The 20276-nt window shown below is 39.3% G+C and overlaps 2 protein-coding genes, 1 long non-coding RNA gene and 1 pseudogene across 5 annotated transcripts in view; 3 read left to right on the plus strand and 1 right to left on the minus strand.

The window, feature by feature from the left end:
- The first annotated feature begins 1344 nt into the window (after window positions 1-1344).
- On the plus strand, window positions 1345-2699 carry LOC148853211 (uncharacterized). Its single transcript, XR_016099864.1, has 2 exons — window positions 1345-1531; window positions 1722-2699. It is a non-coding gene; the product is annotated as an uncharacterized LOC148853211 (long non-coding RNA).
- A 1830-nt stretch (window positions 2700-4529) lies between these two features.
- Window positions 4530-9844, minus strand: LOC148853212 (uncharacterized). The gene is made up of 3 exons (XM_088946838.1): window positions 8637-9844; window positions 5408-5680; window positions 4530-5004 (listed from the first exon to the last, which is right to left on the minus strand). The coding sequence occupies exons 1-3, from the start codon at window positions 9336-9338 to the stop codon at window positions 4738-4740; spliced, it is 1242 nt and encodes a 413-aa protein (XP_088802964.1). The 5' UTR covers window positions 9339-9844; the 3' UTR covers window positions 4530-4737.
- Window positions 9845-10698: 854 nt separating this feature from the next.
- Window positions 10699-13353, plus strand: LOC148853213 (transcription termination factor MTEF18, mitochondrial-like; annotated as a pseudogene). Its single transcript, XR_016099448.1, has 2 exons — window positions 10699-10754; window positions 12335-13353. The product of XR_016099448.1 is annotated as a transcription termination factor MTEF18, mitochondrial-like (transcript).
- The window catches only part of LOC148853214 (mediator of RNA polymerase II transcription subunit 9-like), a 46735-nt gene continuing 37892 nt past the window's right edge, over window positions 11434-20276 (plus strand). Inside the window, exon 1 of one of the 2 annotated variants that reach the window (XM_088944047.1) lies at window positions 11434-11847. The gene's annotated coding sequence lies outside the window, so the exon portion shown is untranslated. The remainder of the gene's footprint in view (window positions 11848-20276) is intronic. The other variant, XM_088944057.1, reaches the window with a different exon arrangement.

The following is a 20276-nucleotide window of genomic DNA, read 5'->3' on the forward strand; positions in this document are numbered from 1 at the left end:
AGTTATGTGCCCTAACTGAAGGTATGAGCGATATGGATGGCTGAACCATGTAGGAAGGTTGGGCAAAATTTCAAAAATTCTCTCTCTCTCATGTGGGAATCGCATTCCCTATTTTAAAAATCTACATTTTCAATGATCAATCTTGAAACCAAACCGGACCAGATCTGAAACCAAAAGGGAGTAGAGGGATATACCTGATACGGAGTAATAGTAAACCCCAATGAAGGTGTTCACACCCAAGGGTGATACCAAAGACTACTTCCACCAAAAATGACACGGTGCAGGATGAAGCAGAATCAACAGGACGATTCTTCAGCAAGAATGTGATGGAGGGCTGGTGAGCACGACTTCAAATTACCTTTTCTACCAAAATGTAGTATCAAGAACCTTTCTTAATCACTCCCACAGGTGGAGATCGAACTCATAGGGGCGGCAAGAGCAGGGAAGAGTAGAAGACAGGAGCAATCAAATTGGGATTGCTGATGCAAATCTTTATTTGGATCTGGACTCTTACCTATCTACTGATCCAAATCCCAGTATCGCCCCTATTTGAATTTGAAGAAGCACGTTTTAAAATTTAAAATGTGTAATTTGGACTATAGTCCTCTCCTCCTATAAGTCCCTACCCATAAAAGGAACAAGACTACAAATATACTCTACTTCCACTCCTTTCCCAAGCAATGTGGGACAAGGAGTCATTTAAGGGAGGAAAGGACAAAACAAGAGAGGGAGGAGAGAGATTCTTGTAAATTTGAATCTCCCTCCAACAATAACCAATTCAGATGAACTGGAGACAAAATCATGCATACCGGGATGAGTAAACACATCGGTGTTTAGTACAAATGGGGCCCATGTTCGCTTATGATAGATAATTGAGCCAGGTGTGCATGATTTGGTGTTAGCCAATCTGGTCCCATGAATAACATAGCATGGGGCTGTTCTTTTTGTGATCGGATCCCATGATCATCTATAAAGATTTTAAAGATTTTTGCTGATATGCGTGATGATCAGAAGAGATTTCTATCATGTTACTCTTGGACATGTTTCAGAATTAGAAGTATCCGCATTCATGTTCTAATAAATAACTTTATTTCTTATGCCCCAAACGGCCCTTAATGTTGCAGCAATTTTTCCCAAAAAGTAGCTCTGCCAATATTTATTGCAAGAGTTGTGCAATTGCCGGTTTGCCACCATTTTTCCAGGATGTAGTGCAGCTCAATGGAGATCAGGTTTGATTCCAACCCGGTAGCCAAACTACTATTGCTATTAAACATTCAGAAAGAGGTGTCACTGAATTTCGGGTTCTTGTAGCAGAAATAGCAGCAAGTGCCATTTACCTGCCTTAGGTGCCATAGATTGGTTTTGTTTTTAACCTTGTTATTCAAAAATTTCCATAGAAAGGGCTGCCATCGAAAAGGAATTTTGATTTGCCGAACTGTCGACCATGTAATTGGGGGAGGGTTGGCCTCATCTCTTCCTCCTTGATGAAAAGACGATACTGACTTCAGTGAGAAGGCGCCAATGCGCCATTGTGAGTCTTCTTCCACATGATCTTTTATCTTCTTTTGCGTTTGAGAGACGGATGTTACAGAGTCATGTTGAAACGCTATCATATTGGAAATGGTGTTCTAGTTTTTCTTTATCCCAAGTTCGATCCCTTTTGATATATTGTTCTACTTTGCTCTCATGGTCAAGTAACATTACTTGTTGCATTAATGTAGGTTTATGAGTTTCTACCATGGGATTCAATGGTCTTGCAGGATATGTCAATATCCTATCCCATCTCCAACGAACCAACAGAAATAGCTACCCATCTCTTCTAAGAGTTTTGCGTACTACTGGCTGATCCTAAATACCGTCTTTACACGAGAGAAACCCCTAAATCTGTTTGGCGAGGAGGGCTATATTCATTTCCCTAGCACGGCTGAACTTCAGACCTCCCAAATTTTTGGGCTTACATAGGCTGTGTTTGACTGTGGGAGTTTTCTCAATACACTCCTACGTTGGTGCCACATAGGTGTTTAGCGTGATAAACGTTTATAGAGGTTAATCGGCGGTATTGGTGCGACCGTTTACTGAAAAAACACTAATAAATGGAAATGGATGGATTTTCGTGCAATGAGCCATTGGGGGAAGTGAAAATTTCTCACTTCCCCCAACAGCTTTGCGCTTCACGAAACGTGTATTTGACGTGGCACGTACATGGACGGTGATGTGGTGATTGAGGGAGAGATATCTGATACTTCATGGATCATTGAAATTGCGAAGAAGGCCCCCATGCCCCAAACCCTTACCATTGTGCAAGAGGGACTCAAGGATAGCCGCAGAGAGGGACTTGCTCAGGGAGATTCACTTCTCACGCTGACTAGAGAGGGTGTGCCGCTGGTAAATTTGTCGTCAATCACTACAAAATCCCTCTCCTCGACACCGGCCGTATGTTTCATATTGACCACTGCGAGTGCGATTTTTTGACTGACAGCCCTAATCCAACAAGGTGGTGGTGTTGCATACACCAAGAAAGTGCTTCATTGTTGTTCATTTCCCGATCTAAGCGATATGTCATACCTACCCCTTCGTTTGAAAGCCGATCATCCGGTGAACTTTCCTTTGCTTCAATACGATGTTCACTCTGTCGTTCCCTCATGTAATGTGCCTTTATATTTCAACAAATTATTGATCTAATGTATGGTATTTCAATCCATGCTTTCTCCCAACACCCATATACCTGTCATTTTGGCCGTTGGATGTGATTTTCATCCAAAATCAATTGTTGGATTTCAAAATATGCGCAAAGGGTAGTTTGGACCATTAGATTTCAAAATATGGCACTGAAAAATGAAGGAAAGATGCCACACCGAATCACCCATATGGCCCACTTCTTGAAACACCCTTCCAAACAGCACAAGGTAGGAAACGTTTCTCATCGCTGAGTTGGCAAATGCCTTTAAATGCCCACAAATTAACCCAACCAAATAACGAAAAGAGAAAACATTTAAAGTCGGCTAAACATTTATAATGCCCCCTAAAAAACTCCCGGTAGAACAAAACATATACATATTCTCTCCCAACCGAAGTTATGATTGCTTGCTCCCTCTTTTTTCTACCAAAAACTCCTCTACCAATGGTTTATTCTCTCAAGGATCTTATTTGGAGGATCAACCATCATATGGTTTATTCTCTCAAGTGAGACCAAATCAGCCCCCACAACGTTTCACAGCACATCCCCACCATGTAGTGGGAATGATAATCCCAAAAATAATGATGTGATGTTTCCAATACACGGCGGAGATGTGCTGTGGGACATTGTGGGGGGCTGATTCGAACTCCTCTCAAGGGTCATAGGGTTGATCTTTTCGCATTTCACCCAATAGAGAGCACGGGCTTCTCAAAAATGCTGAAATTCTTTCTACTCAAAAACCGTTTTATTGTGCTATATTTTTTTTATCAAAATAAATCCCTAATTTATCAACAGGTAGGTCTAGAGAACCAAGTATAAAGCTATCCATTTTTAGAATTTAGATGGCATCCGATAACGAATAGGAAGTTAGGAATAAGTGAAGTGACCATGAAGTATTAAATTTGAACCAATGATGAAGTTTGATCCGAACGCTCAGTTTGGAAGGAAAACAAATACAAATATGTAGAGTGCAAAATTTTGCTTTATATTATTTATAAAAAAAAATATTGTATTTTATATTATTTTGTATGTATTTGTATTGTATATATTTGCATTTGTATTCTTTCCAAATTAAGAGAAAGGTTCAGTCTGAAAAGAGTACAAATACAAATAGGCAGTTTGACCCTCTCTAATAAAACATGGATACATATTAGATGGGTTGGGTGGGGTTCAGAGCCAACCCTAGACCAACCTTGAAGTCTTGAATATTAACCTCGTCTTCGAACCAAACTGCTGTTAAAACCTAAACTTGCCAACCTAAAACCTATCCAAATTTCTGTTCAACCCAATGCATGGGTTTGATTGTTAGTTCCCCAAGATCCTGTGATATGGCAGCCCATCTGTTAGCTAAGTGTGCTGTCAAGCTATATGTTACTGGTTCCTGGGATGGGCCTCCTCCCCCTGAGATCTTGGATGTAGTCTGTAAGGTGTGTAATGTTGATTCTGTTGAATGAAATGAGCCTAAGGGCTGTTAGAAAAAGAAAGAAAAAGAAAAAAAAAACTGGTCTTACCTTCAAGTTATCTTCTCTTTCTATTCCTACATGCATATGCAGAAGCAACCATTTAGAAAGAATCAAAGAATCAACATGGCTGCATAAGTTCTGAGATTGTATTTTTTATGGCAAATTTCTGAGGTTGTGCTACATCTATTATCTGTAATACAGATGAAGGACCAACATTTCTTCCCCTAACCTATTACCAGTTCTGTTATCGCTTTTAATTAATTAATAACACAAATAGGGAGAGAAAAGGAGAGAATCAGCCAATTACTTCCCTCCCACCTCCACCTTTGTTCTCTCAATGGAGCCACAATTCAGTATTGATTTTCCTATTTAAACAATAAGACTTGCAGTTCTCAAAATCACACAAGGTGATGTGAACCAGTTAACTCAGAATGGTTTAGACGCCAGATGCGTCAAAGTTGTTATTCCTGCTTGTTTAGGGTAACATCAGTTTTCTTAAGCATCAGAAGGGGAAGAATAACAGAGAAAGATGGAAACAGATGAACTCAAAGGAAATACCTGAAAAAAATAGAAACGAACAACAATTATTTTGTATCTCTACAAGCTACCTTTTTCCAGCTTTTCAACCTCTCCGCGGTTCCTTCTTTCTTCCTCTTGAATCTCTTTTTTTGCATCATCCTCTTCTTCCTTTTGGTCAAGAGCTTCAAACTCTCTCTCTGCAGCCATAGCTTTCACTATGGGATCTCTAAGTTCAGATATCAATCCACCACCAATCTTGTATTCCTCTTCATCCCCAACCAGGAATAATCGCTGGTCAGGTCCTGTTGTCATGGGGATATCAACTGCCAATAGCTTCATGTCATACTGCAGAAAGAGAACTCTCTTAGGTCATTAACATATTAAAACAGTTTATAATGACTTTCCTCCCAAAAGGAGACAGCTTAGCAGTCGGGATCAATAAATGCAAGTAGTTCAATTCATTCCTTCTTAAATACAACTTTAAATGAAAATCTAACATATCGCATGATTCATCACTGGCATTCAGGAAGAGTAGCATTAAGAAATTGGATAGTGCAATTTGTCCCATATGGAAGATAAACTTATCAAAGAAGTTGTAGATTCAATTGGAAGATCCTAACCAACAACAAATATGCATTAGATAAACAGTGATGTTAAAAGAAGAATTAGACAGGATTAAAGGTTTCCTCTTACTTGCACAATGATACAACAAGGGTATAAGAATTAACAGGAAAGTATGGAAGCAAACCTGGCCCTTTTTCCTTTTTACTTCGACGCTTACAAGTCCTTTTCGTTCAGAGCCACGAATGGGGAAAATTAAGAAACACCGTTTGCTTGCCAGCCTTGGCTTGAAGTTCTTCAGCCTCAGCCCACCTCCTGACATCACGTACGCTCTTAAATCAGTACCGGAAAGAGGGGCACCCATGACCTCAAGAATTCCAACAGATGTGTTCAGCTTCCTCATGGCCATTCTATAAACCTTATCAGGATTGACGGTGAACCTTGAACGGACATACAGGCCCTTCAAAATAGAAAAAGCAAAAAAAAAAAAAAAAAATTCTGATAATAAACCAGGCTACTAATATCTGTAAAGAACAGTAAAGCCATGTAAATTGTGATATCCCTGTTAAATCTACTTGGGATCATACAAAATGAGAAGATGTTGCATATATGCAAGAAGGGAAGTTCCACTACTTCACTGTCCTACCAGTGGTTTCAGAAGCAATCAACACAATCAATTCCAATAAATTTCAAAGTATTGTATTCTTTGAATGGTCATCAACAATCTGGTGAGAGATCAAACTAAAGAATGAATGATTGCAAATCCCCTTTGTCCTTTGAGGTTGATTTTGAATTTACAAGATCCACCAGCAGGACCTTATGATACCCAGATACACAAGTACATACTGTCCTTTGAGGTTGATTTTTTGTTTTTTTTTTTTTCGGGGGGGGGGGGGGGGGGGATTACTGTTATCTTTGTTAAATCAAGTATAAAATGAAAAGAGTATAAGTAATATACAAGTCTGCTAAACAGGCCAATTTGTTGGTTAGTCACAGCTACCAACCCTTGTGCTATGTTTGGTTTGAAGGAAAATGTAGGGAAACCAATATAAGGTTTGCAAATTCGTTCTTACCTTTCCCTGCTTTTTCCTTCAAACCAAACACAACCTTAATAATTCAACTTTCTTTGATCCCAGAAAAATTCTCCCCTATTAGCCCCAATTCTTTGGTAGGCTTCTGATCTCCCCCTCATAATATTCCTATATAGCCATGGTTCATTGCAGATGTCTCTCAACCATCCAACCACAACTTTTGAGTCCCCTTCAACTCTCACTTTCCTGAAATTAGCGATCTCCCAATCCATGGGCAATGTAGAACTGCTAATACCAGATACTTCATGGTCACAGTGTGCAGATACCAGTACATGCTTAGTACTGGTACACTAAGCATACTTGAAAATTGTTGGAATGTTATACTTTATTTTTTATGTTTATATTCTGCTGAGTTAGTGTCTGTTTGGTCTGGTTAAAGTAGTTTTTTATCATTGTTTATGTACTCTAACTTCAGTAGGGGCATAAGGGTCTTTTCCCTTTTAATTATGGTCACCCTATTTATAATAACATAAGCTGGCACCGCTAGTCAGTTAGTTGGCTCCAAAACCTTTCTCCTCTCTTCTCCCTTCTCTCCTCACTCCCTTCTCTTCTTCTTCCTTATTTATCATTGTTGTCAGTGATCTTTTAAGATTGAAAAGGAAGAATTTATTTTGGACTCCTTGTGCTACTCATTGTATAGACCTCATGTTGTAAGACATTTGAGAATTGAGGTCTACAAAAAGTTGTATTACCAGTGCAAGACAAATATAATTGCTTTTGTTTATAGGCATCATCTTCTTCTTACACGCATGAGGGAAAAACAAGTGGAAGAGATCTTGTGCAATGTGCAGTTACAAGGTTTGCCACATCTTTTCTAACTTTACAAAGTTTGTATACTTTCAAGGAGCCCTTGCGTGATTTATTTGTTGGTGATTTGTGGAACGTAAATGGGCTAACAAATCAGATGGACTAAGAGCATCAAGCACTGTGCTTTCTGTTGGGTTTTGGAAAAATGTAAGAGTTGCTCTTTTGGCTACCCAACCAAATGTGGAGGTTTTACGATTGGTTGATGATGATGAGAAATCCGTAATGGGTTATTTTTACTATGTAATGGAATAAAGAAAATAAAAGAAAATTTTAGTGGGAAAGAGATGGAGTATAAGTCCATTTTAGAGATTTTTTATAGGTGTTGGACTAATATGATGCAACATCCATTACACTTAGCTGGTTTTTTCTCAATCCAGCCCTTTATTATAAGGCTAAAGCACAAGATAAAGCATCCGTTGAAAAGTTTGAAATGGGCTTTTTAGATTGCATTGAGAGAATGGTCAGTGATATTGAAGTTCAAGACAAGATCTCTATCAATTGGAAGAGTATAAGCGCGCTCGTGGTGCTTTCTCTAAAGAATTAGCAATTAGGCAATGTGAAATGAAACAACCAAGTAATATAAGCTCTCTTTTCTTGAAACTTATATGATTGTAAGATAGCAAAGATAAATGAGTTCTGTAGAACGACAAGATCGTTGTTAGAAGTATAAAGTACTTATACTGTGATTTGGGGTTTTAGAGATCTTCTCAAAATAGTTAAATGGTTAATAAGGAATACGACAATCAGAGTTCAGTGGGTAGGCAAATCAGCAAACTCAATGGCTGATCCACTTGCAAAACAAGGGGCTCTTCAGGATACTTTATTTTGGGCTTCTATGTAGATTCTTTTGTACTTATAACTTTGTAACTAACTTTAAAGGAATAGCCGCATCTCGTGCCTTCCTATGGGTTGCATGTAACTCGTATTTGCTGGTTTAATAAAATTTTACTCATTTATCAAAAAAAGTATGAAGTAATTATATCTGACAGAAAAATGACAGTCCATTTCTGTGAAGTTCCATTTCAGTTTCCATTAACAAATTAGTTGTGTCATGATTGAGAATCATTAGCAAGATAGTTTTGAGAATCACTACTCACACAATTCCAAGATCAGTTAAACAAAAAAAAAAGGTGTTCTGAGCAGTTACTAAAATAAGAGTAATTGGTCAATTTAAAAATGTAAATTATGCTCTTGTTTAAGGAACTAATATTACCAAGTTGCGAAAATAGCTGAATAAAGATTGCTGGCATCACAATTGAACCTCGAGTTTCACACCATGAATCCCCTAGGACTTGGAAGGACTTAATACATATGGACCAGTTTTGCATAAGCAAGTCATGGAATATGAGTAAATTTCTCTATCAACACAATGTCATTACAGATACGAATAGGTATTAATAAACCAAATAACCTCACTGCATCTAATAGTTGTATACCATTGTGCTCCCAATGTATCCTAACAGGAACAACTGGATATCATTACGTTCAACGAGTAATAAGCATTTGAAAAAAACTCACAGTGAATGCCACAATGGCAGTTGAAAGAGCAAGAAACCCGTACTTCGCCATGCCCTCTGAAAGTCCAACAAAAGTATTTGCTATTCCGAACATGATTCTCCACAGCAAGATGCAGAGGGCAACTCCAGTGGCCCCCACCAGCACCAGATAGTTCCTCTTAAAAAACGCCTCAACCTGCAGGCCGACAGCCTCCCGGTACCGAGTGAACGCCGATCTAACAACCGATAAGGGCTTATCGACGACAGTTTTAGTGAAATTTCCATTGAGTTTACCAAAATCCGAACTCCTAAAAGAGAAATACCTACACCCAGATAAATTTCCAGGATGTTTATGAAGACCTAAGCTTCTGGAAGAGAAATTAGAGAATGTCTGAAGCTTCAAATTGATTTCAGGATTTAAACAGCTGGATTTTGAAAGTCCGGATGACAAAACCCCTGAAGAGTAATTCCTTATGACATATTCAACCGACGGCATAGGACAATTATGTTTTGAAGAGATCTGAGAAAATCCCCTATCGGCAAATGTGGGTTGATGAATACATAGATTTGAATGAGGTTCAAGGATTACGTTTCTTAAACTTGAAAGCCCAGACGAAGAATTCGCAGATGAGAAAACGTCGTTTTGAGGTGTAGGGTTTGAGGGAATTTGATTGAAATGCAATCTAAAGAGACCTCGAATGATTCTTCCTGAAGGTCTTGCCATTTAGAGAGAGAGAGAGGGAGAGAGAGAGAGAGAGAGAGAGAGAGTCAGACGCAGTGAACCATTTGAAAAAGAAAATTAAAAAACTAGAGGCAAGAAATTGAAGTTACAAATCTAGGCATAAGAAAGGAAAAGGAAGCAACAAGCAAGGGAAGAAAGAAAAGAACAGCTTCGGTCTCTTGATCCGCTCCTCGTTGTACAAAAAAGTTGGTAAAACAGATTTACATCGCAGATAAACTCCCATTTACATTGCATCGCCTGTCGTAGATTTTGGGCCTATCGTTGTATTCGAAGTCGAAACAGTGATCCGGCTTGTGTGTGCATCTGACAGTGGAGTGGTATGGTTGCGCCTTTGTGAACCGTGACGGACACATTGGTGTGACCATGTGAGTCTTTTTTTTTTTTTTTTTGGTAAAATACAAAATAAGTTTTTAATAATCATAAAAACCTCTCTTCTATTTTTGATAAAATTAACAAGTACCACCCTTTCGTCGATGACCAACGAAAACGTGAATGAGATGATCATTTTTCATTAAAATACTTATTTTACCCTTTCTCAAATACTGTTCATCTTTTTCCCGTTCAAACCCAGAGGCAGTTCACCCTTCTAAATATCTATGTACCAACATATAGATATGTCGATTCAACCTTCTAGTTACGTGATTCATTCCACAGTCCTCATCTAAAGCCAATGGCCTTTCCGAAAACCTTTTCTTCACTCTATAATATTTTTCCTTGGATTGAGAAAAGGAGAGAGAAGCAAGCAGCTCTCAACATGGACTCAATCTTCCCCAGATTTCCCTTGAGCCCATTGAAGATTCTAGCTTTCAAAAGAATAGTCGCCATCCAAGCTCCCTTTTCTGCTCAAATTAGTGCTACTAACGGTGAGGTTCTCCCCGTTCTTCTCTAATGCAACAACATAACCGGATTCTTTGACAGAGATGATCCATTTGACCAGGGCAACTAAGGAGTTCTAACCGCGACTAATGGTCTTTGTGATGGCCTACCAGAGAACCTGAATTAGAGGCCCCTTTTGGATCTTAATCTAAACGCATAACCCCCATGAGAGAAGATCCTCTGAAACTAATCAGACCCTTTATCCAAAGGACCTGAAAACAAGCCACGCTCAAGAGGTCCATACTGAAGCCTCTCTCGATCGAACTAGATAAAAATCCCCTGACAAGGGGACCAAAACCCATAACTCCCCCCAAAATTTTCGGACAATGGACCATAATTCATGAGATAGCAAGGAACGGGTTGCAGGGGAATGGAAGCAAAGGAGGTAGAGCTTTCAAAAGCAGCAGCTCGATCAAGACTGTTATAAGAATAGAGATCAACAAAAGCTGTAGAGAGAGGGGTAAACATGTTAGCACTTACAGAAGTGCCAGAGATGGATCAAAAGGTGGTGGTCTCCTCCGAGTAAGCTTTGGAGGAGGAGAGATGAAAGGGATCGGGGAGAACGTAGCAGAAGGAGTGGCCAAGTCCTTCAACGAGAGGATTGAATATAACAACAACTATGTCATGTCAGCGGCGAACTCCACTGCCACCAAGGAAGTAGGGGTGCCAAGCTTCCCGTAGCCATTGCCCATGGAAGATAACCGAGAGAGAGAGAATTTCGGGCATTACAACCCCCATAATCGATATATCATTGCCGATATTTAGTGTCCGCTTTTTCTTGATGTACCTTTTATCTTTTATCATTTGAGAAGAGGAGAGAGAAGCAAACAACTCTTGATTCAAGTAATAACTAATCAGAGGGGTGGCATCGCTACCTTTTTGGGTTCGAACGGGGAAGAAGATGAATAGTATTTGAGAAAGGGTAAAATAGGTATTTTAAAAAAAGTGATCATTTCTTTAATGTTTTTTTGTCTTAATCAGTGACGAAAGGAAAGTATTTGTTGATTTTATAAAAAATAGAGGAGGATTTTACTAAAATGAAATTATAAGTAAGGTTTTTATGATTATCAGAAACTTCAGGAGAGATTTTTATATTTTATCATTTTTTGGGGGGGGAATTCCTGATAGGTACATATACTTTAGGCCGAGTGTCAATTTAATACTTGAACTTTAAAACGTGTCTGAACTTTCCAAATGTGACAATTTAATACCTACTATTATATTATATCATGTGAACTCATGTGCCACTTAAAAATAAAACACTTTCTGAACAAGATTTAGTGTGCGACATTCCTAATCGCTGCAAGGGATCTCTCCTTGATCTCTAGAGATCTCAAATCGGAACTACACCCTATGCGACGTCGATTAGGACGTTCTTATCATCCTCATGGAGCAACCCAAGCAAAGAATCCATCTCAGCGTTCTTGGCCTCCGTGTTCCCGATCTGCAAACGATTTATCAAGTTTTTGGCTTCGACTCGGACTGATTCACGCTTGGAAGTCGTCGTGGTGGCGCATTTGTGTCATCTAATTCCAGCTCCTATGCGGGCTTTCTCTCTAAAGAACGTAGTGTTGGATACACAATGTGTAAAAGTATAAAAACCCAGAAATCAAAGGTAAGAAAACCAACCCAATTTCAAGCTTTGCCCAATTTTTCTGCTAATTTTGGGTCGGAATGAATCTATTTATGCATCTAAGAATGTTCCCTGCTGAGGCAAGTTACTGCTAACTCTTCATTTGTTATGTAGAGATGTGAAAGACCAGACACTCTAGAGTTAGAAAACCAACAAAGAATAGATTGCCACTCTGTCAAGATATACTTTTGATGCCCTCAATTTACCTCCTTCCTGCAAAAAAAAAAGAAATCCACCAACCCAAATAGATTTTAATTGATTATTTCCAACTTGTCATGATAGTTCGTCAAATCTTTAGAAGTATTACTCTATCTCCGGGATGAATTTGCAATTCCACTGCTCATGGATTTCTCCTGTTGTTTTTGAGGATTCATTGGACTTGGAGAGAGTTCGATTTCTTTCCGCTAGTAGACCTACTCACTGCCCCTGGGTTTCTTTTGTTGTTTCTCTAAAATTGGTGAACTTGAAGAAAATTCGATTTTTTTTGCAGTAGTAAGCCTGTCCATGCTGGAAAAATCTCTCTTCCTGACCCGTCCTGTCCAACAATTGTAAACCGCATTTCTCGAGTTGCACGAACTGAAGCTCGGTATGCGTTATTTGATTATCTACACTGTACTAGAAACTTGCACTTCACTGATGCAGAGAACATTAGCAAGAATTCACCGGCATTCCTTCAGAATCTGCTCTCCAAGGTTGAGAGCGAGCAAGAGGTCTCTCGGTCACTATCCAGGTTCCTTCGCTATAATCCCATTAATGAATTTGAACCATTCTTTGAGAGCTTGGGTTTATTGCCATCTCAGCTTCCCCTTCTTCCGTGTAAACTGATTTTTCTTAGTGATGATGATATCATGCTGGAGAATTTTCATGTTCTGTGCAGTTACGGTATTCCTCGTACTAGGATTGGTAAGATTTACAAGGAGGCAAGGGAAAGTTTTGCATATGACTGGGATTTTGGCTTCAAAACTCCAAGCTTATGAAGAACTTGGTCATAGTAAGGCAACTGTCATTAGGTTGGCCATCTGTTGCCCATCACTTTTGATCGGTAATGTCAATAAGGAATTTGCTCAAATTATTGAAAAGTTGAAGCATTTAACCATTGAACAAGATTGGATCAGAAGCTACTTATTGGACAACAGCAGATATAATTGGAAGAGAATGCTTAACATGATATGTTTTATTGATGAATTGGGTTGTTGTGAAAAGGACATGGGAAGATTGTTCAAAATGCATCATGGGTTCTTGTTCTAAGATTCAGGGAAAAAGATTTTATGTTGGTTGGTTCTGATTTTAGCAGATGGTTGATAAAGAAAATTAGATGACATTCGAAGGGTTGTGTCTTTTTGCATGCTATGTAAGGGTTGGTTAACGACGGATACTAGATTGTTGCACTTTGAAAGTTTGGTTATTGAATTGTCACATTTTAAAGTTCGGGGACTAAATCGTCACTCGAGCCAAAGTGCAAGATCAGGAATTTTCCCTTTTTTGACATATTGGTGTGAGTCATGACCATACATAATCCATAGATATGTACCATTCTTTTCTTTTGATAAACACTAGGAATGACCCCAGTATTAAGTACAGGGCTATTAATCTGAACTATTTCCTTAATTCCTTTTTTAAAATCATCTATAGTAAAAATTTAGGTTAGATTTTTTATTTTATTTTTATAATTTTTTATTTAAGAAAATTACTATATATTATCTAAAAGAATGGGCCCACACCATTTAAATCATTTAAGATTCACTACTTATATGATAAATTTATTTGAAGTTGTTCCTTTGTAAATTGTTATTTTATATATGATATATTCTGAATAGAAAATAAAATGGCCAGGTTTTTTCAAATAATTAATTAGGTGATATGCTTTTTTTATAATATATTTGGCACCATTCTTGTTTCTACTTAAAATATTTTGGGTTGATAAATACAAATTGGCATACAAAATTTGATTAAGACTATTTGCATGTGAGGCTATTTTATAGAGACATCAAATTGTGTGTAGCTCTAGCTCGATCTTTTGTTTTATATCAAAAAAATTGACGTTTCTTGTCATATGTGATATGACAACACATATCTCTCACCAATTTATTTTTATTCATCAACCCATTTCACCTAAAAAGATTAATTGTAATTTCTACATGGACCCACACCAAATAGGTCAATCTTCATCTTTTCTCTAGACAAATAACACTGAAACATTTCTTCATTGTTCGGTTGATACTTTATAGATAGAAAATGATCAAGCTGAAACCTGAGCTTGATTCTATCATCGGGCCTACAGCTTGAACCTAAGTCTGGTCCTATGTAAAGCCCAAATTTCCATCTAGACATATACTTTATAATATATATATATATATGTGTGTGTGAATGTGCGTGTGTATTATAATATTCTATAAATTATATAATACATTTTTGGCTATTAATATTATTATTACATAATATTGTATAATATATTATATTCTTTTATTATGTATATATTATTATCAAATTGGTCTCAAGTTCAGTTTGGGCTTATTTGGGAAATCCCAAACTCGAGGCATGAATAGGTCTAGCCATAACCCATAGTGGTTAGGCCTGTTTTGGACTTTCAGCTGGGCCAGAGGCGGGGCTTCAAAAGTCATCCTGGGTTGAACCTCGTGAACAACATAGTCCAGTATATCAGAATAAGAACTTTGGATTCTTTGGGCGGCATGGTTGATTTTCATTAACATGCTAGATGCACAAAAAGAAAGCCGGCTAGTGCTAGATTCTCTCTCCCTCCACACTAAGGCCGTGTTTGATTTCACTTAGAATAAGTACTTGTTTTAACAAATGCTTTTTAAGTGTTGAGACCACACATTAAGTGGTAATTAAGTGATTATGCATGTTTGGTAAAAAAAAAGTCACTAATAAGTACTTTTTAAAAAGAAGCATTTATAGAAAAAGTGACCTAAGAGTTGCTTTTTTTTAGCACTTATTGGAGAAGTGCTTATTTGAATGACATGGGACAATACAAACCCTGATATTTTTTTTAATCCTCAAACTTCCCCCGCGTGTGGGTTTTCTTCTCTCTTCTTCCATTTTAACTCCAAACACACAGGGGGCAGTAAGATACTTGGTTTGTGACCGACAATGACCAACGGTGAGAAAAAACGACCGGCGAACCAGTCGTTTTGCCAATGACTACTAATTTATGCATTCCTTCATCAACTTGAACTATTTTTTTGGGTTTTCTTAACGCCTAAAACTCCCCTCTTTGGTGTGTTCTTAGATTTGTCTTAGGCAAGTTTAACAATGACAACCCACTGTTCAGACACCGGCCAAGAAGATTAGTTCACCCAAATGAACCCCCTCCATGTTTTACATATATATATTTTTTGGATGAATATTGGGCATTCTTTTGGCTGCATTGTATGCATGATGATTCCTATGGATAAGTAGATTTTTTTTGGGTGTTATTTTTTTGTTGAAGATCATGCAGAAAATATGCTGAAATATGTGGTTGTAGCATTTTCTTGATTTTTTTGTATGAATAATTAGTAAATGATTGCATTTTTTATTAATTTGTGATTGCAATTTTTATTGCTTTGTGATTGCATTTTCTCTTTATTTTCTATATAAATATTTGTGATGCTTTTTATATTTTGTTGTGGTTAATTATTAGTTAATTGTTTCCATGTTTTCTTTATTTTGTGATTGCATTTTTCATTATTTTTTCATGGATTTTTATATGACTATTTGTTACATTCACATTCATTTTTTATTTGTTAAATGTAAATGGTGATGCTTTTATTGGGAATATTTTTTGTATTTTCTTTTTGAATAATCAGAATTTTCATTAATTATTTTATTATTAATATGTATAATAAATTTTATCCTATTTCATTTTTTAATTCTCATTGCTATTTTGGTGATGTTTTTTATATTTTTTGAATAAACTAGATTTTCATGTATTTCTTTATTAATAATATGTTTTTTATTATCACAATTATTATTATATAATTATTGTTACATTGATAATTATAACTTGAAGGTTATGGCTAGTAGTCAAGGGAAAAATGGGGGAAGTTCTCAAAATACGTGGACTCTTGAACTACACAAAATTTGGGTGGAGTTCTATTTGCAACAATGATGAGAAAATGTGATTTAGGAATTCAACAGGATAATGGGGAAAAGTTACACCCAAAAACAAATGAAGAATCACTAGGATGCAATAAAGAATGAATGGAATATATTCCATAAACTATCGACTTATACTAGTTCGACTTGGAATCCAGTGAATGAAACATTTATTGCTAAGGATGACTATTTGAAGGTATGGTGTATTTTAGCATTTTTATTACAATAAAAATATAGGTTAATCATTTTGTTAGGTAGAGCCTTACATAGTTATGTCCTTGTGTGATAGACATACCCTGATGCAGCACAGTTTAGGTAGAGGGGTCTTCCTCATATGCAGATTTGGACATCATATTTAGTGGGATGATTGCCCACGACTACGATAGTTGGGTTGGGCACCAAATGAGGGTGTATTACCGAAGGTGGTATCATTAACACAACCGACTCTAGATGATGACCGGATGGATGAAGAATTACACCATGAGCCATAAACACCCGCTAAGGCATCCGAAACAATGCAAGAGGCTGGATTTGGCCCTAGCTAGCACTCACCGACATAGGGGAGAGTAATAACTCTACTAGGAGAAAGAAGACAACAAGTGCTATACAGGTTAGTAAGAACCTGGAAATAATTGCTTCTACATTTGAGCTAACAACTGCTCAGATTTAGCATGGACGTGAGGCTAAGCTCTATGGAACATTGGTTTGCAGTTAGAATTGGAATCGGAATCGAAATCAAAATCTTCTTGAATTGGAATTGGAAAGGTCCATTCCCATAACCTATTTGGTTCAGATAGGAATGGGAACGAGAATTAAAATCAGCAGGAATGGAATTTCATTCTCAAGGGAGGGGCAAGGAATGTCCATTTCCTCAAATGGGAGAATGCCATTCCAGCAGGAATGGGAATGGGATTTCGATTCTGCCCAACCAAACAGTTGGAATCGGAATAGCCCATTCCGAATCCGATTCCAAACCCCTATTCCCACGAACCAAACCGGGCCCTAATACAGTGAGGCTTGAGTTCTTGGAAATAATCTCTATGTGTAGATGTAAGACTGTGTTCATTTGTTTCTCCCCAAACCCCTCATTGGCAATAGCCTCACTGGCTGCCCAACATGAGACATGAATTGTTCACTCGATCATTCATTGAGCATTTATCAAACGACCACTCAACAACTCTAATTTGTGTTGCCTTAGCACTTTGCTTTATCCATTTATTCTTTTTACTCAAGCTCTGCCATCATGGGAATTTATCAAACCAGTTGATGTAGTGCGATCTGACTGCTCCCTGTTGGAGGATGATCTGGCTTTCAGTCGGACAACGAGCTAGGTGGATCTGCAAAATATGATCAGAGAACCCGGGGTGCCTAGCCTGGCGAGGTCACTCCGATGTTTAACTTACTAAGCTTGTTGCGAGCTGAAATAACTTTTTGGAAATATAGAGAGCTAGAGAGCTAGAGAGCAGAGAAATCACGTGTACCTTGTGCCCTCGGGGTTGGAGCCTTTATATAGCTGAGCACTCGTGGGTTTTGTGGATCGGTTCTAGGATCTTCATCACGATGGGATCCGTTTCCGTTTTAATTAGAGAATAATGTTACCAACTTGATAAGGCTTATCAATTCCTCTCGAACCAGGCGAGGAGGAGATAAGACTTGCCGTTATGTGGCATGATCTTGCGAGGTTCAGGGTCTGTTGGAGAGATTTCTAGGGTTGCCACATAGTGGTCTGGATTGATATCCCCGAGCTAATACTTTTTAGTTCCGAACTGGACTAAATGTCGAAGTGCCTTGGGACCAAGGTGGCCTTGTCCTGAGGTGACTTAATGTCAAATTGGTTGGGAGTCCAAGCTCAACTGTTGCAAACTATGCATGTCGGGCTAAGCTGTCATCTCTTGGTCAGGTTATGTCCACGTGTCCCCTTTTACTAGGTTGGGTCAAATCATCCCTCATCAATTGCCCCCCACTCCTCGAGCCAGGGGTTTTGACCCGGTGCGGGAAGTTCATGATGAGTCCAAGTGGATTTGGCACAAGGTATAGGCGGTTTTGCTAAGTGGATCAGTCGGTCGGACCTGTTCGAGCCTCCAGTTTAACTTGCAATAACCCAGGTTGCATCAGGTGTACACATGGACGTCACACTATTATGGACTCTGTAGACGTCAAAAACGCGTTCAACCGATTTCGTCCTCGGGTGACGTGCAATTGGTTTTCATGAGAGCCGTCGGATTGTGCAGGTTTCAACCGTTGATCGCCTTGTGGTGAACTATAAATAGGGGACTGAGGAACTCTTCTTCCTCGCCAGAAATAGGTCGCGTCGGAGTCTTTCAGCTCGCTACTTCCTTCTTTGTATTCCGAGGTCATTCTCCTTTTGGTGAGTTCGTCTTTTCTTAGTTAATTCTCCTTTTCTTATTTTATTTTAATCATGTCTAGTGCTAGCATAGATAGGCTCCTAGGTGATTCTAGTTAGCTTGAGGGTGTCGAGGTGCAGTCCTTGGCTCCCACTGGCGAGGTCAGCTCCTCCCTTCGCCCCTTAGAGGAAACTTCCTTACCTGAAGTTGGGTCATCTCAACCTGAGGAGCCTGAAGCTCGGGAGTAGGGACCGACCTCTAGAGAGGAGGTCTCATCTTCTTCTCAGGGCTGGGATCCGGATGACTTCGGTTCTTCTACCATGACCTCGGATAGGCTGCTGTCTTTGGTAGCTCGCTATCGTCTCCCTGATAACCTAGTTTTTAGTGTTCCTTTAGGTCAGTATCATTGGGCTCACAATCACCATGAGCTTGCGGTTTTCGAAGAGCAGCTCATAGTCGGGCTGCGCTTCCCGCTCCATCCCTTTATTATAGAAATAATCAAGTATTTTGACATCACTATCGACCAACTACACCCAAACTCTCTTCAGACCATAGTAGGTACTATCTCCCTGTTCCATGAATACAACCGACCTCTGTCCTTAGACGTCTTTAGTTCGATCTGCTCAATCAAAAAGAACTCCGCTTATCTGTGCATGGACGTCCAACAAAGTTACTACATCTCTCCTCGGCCCGAGTTTAAAATCTTCTTTGGTAGCTTGAACAAAGTACCGGCCTGGAAGAGGAGATACTTTTTTGTTCGAAATCTTGAGGGATGACCCTTCCCGACTCACTGGAGAGTGGCTATCAAAGATCCTGGAGTAAGCTTAGACATGGAGACTAGGGCGGTTGTTAACTCCTGGAGGGACCTCGGCCTAGAGATGAGAGATTTCTTGGCCGAGGAGAAGTTTGTTCGAGCTGGGCTGAGCCCTCCTGGTAGCCATGCCGGAGGTTGACGCTGAGAACCTTCTCAAGAGTTTCCAGAGAGGGAAGAAGAGGAAGGCTTTGAAGAAGTCTCGTTGGGAGGTTGGTCCTTCTGCTCTTGTTCCATCCGAGGTCGGCCCTCCCGGAGGAAGAGGTCCGTCCTCAGCCTCCCATTGTGAACCTGGACGAAGACTAGGATGAAGGCGTTCTGCCTCATGAACCAGAGAGTATTAGCGCGCCCGAGCCCCAACTACCAAAGGAAAGTATAATGACCCCTCAACTCGGGCTACTCAAGAGTAAGGACGTTGTCTTTCCTACCGAGGTCGTAGAGTGGGCTGACATGCCTACGAGTCAGCTCGGAGGCTGGGCTGCTAGCCATTGCGTGGTGGTAAGTATTCTTAGTTTACACTTTGTTTCCTTATTTGCTTTTTAAGTATACTAACTTCTGCTTTCTTTGCTTAGGTGAACTCCGCCATTCACTCATTAGCCTACCAGTCTGAGGTCCGCCTAAAGCAAGCTCGGGAAGCCAAGGAGAAGGCATGGAAACTCTACCATGAGATGGACATAGCTCGGGACAGGTTCTTTGGGCTAAGAAGGGAGCTTAGAGTCAACAGGAGCTGATTCTGGTGCTGACCGAGGAGAAGGGGAAGCTTTAATGTGAGAATGAGAATCTTGAAGCAATGATTCGGGAGTGCACCGAAATCTTCGAGAACGCCATTCAAGAGGCGCGAGCTGAAGAGAGGGAGTGCACCATTGAAAACTTCAAGGAGTCTCCTGAGTTCCAAAACCTTCAGGTCGAGTATGGATCGAGCTCTTATCCCTCTGGCTTCAAATTGTGCAAATATCTGAGGCAACAAAAGTTTCCCGAGCTGGACCTTGGAGTAGTTTCTATGTTTGACCTCACTCCCAAGGTGCGAAGGCAACAAGCAAATAACCCGGCTCCTCTGAAGAAGAAAGCGACGATGAAGTCCCAGAGGCGGGCTCATCAGGCCGAGAGGACACAGAGGAGGATCAAATGGAGATCAACTTGCCTGGCAGTCCGAACGC

The sequence above is a fragment of the Nelumbo lutea genome, chromosome 5 (genome assembly GCF_056320005.1).
Source record: "Nelumbo lutea isolate HS-2025 chromosome 5, American lotus-T2T, whole genome shotgun sequence".
NCBI classification, from domain to species: Eukaryota; Viridiplantae; Streptophyta; class Magnoliopsida; order Proteales; family Nelumbonaceae; genus Nelumbo; species Nelumbo lutea.

Bases quoted from the DNA above. Each gene is read 5' to 3' on its own strand.
- LOC148853212 (XM_088946838.1), bottom strand. From the start codon at position 9,338: ATGGCAAGACCTTCAGGAAGAATCATTCGAGGTCTCTTTAGATTGCAT. The intron at 5,681-8,636 runs GTGAGTTTTTTT...TCTATTTTGAAG, and splicing joins CTGCCATTGTGGCATTCACT to GGCCTGTATGTCCGTTCAAG. The intron at 5,005-5,407 runs GTTTGCTTCCAT...CTCTTTCTGCAG, and splicing joins TAAAAAGGAAAAAGGGCCAG to TATGACATGAAGCTATTGGC.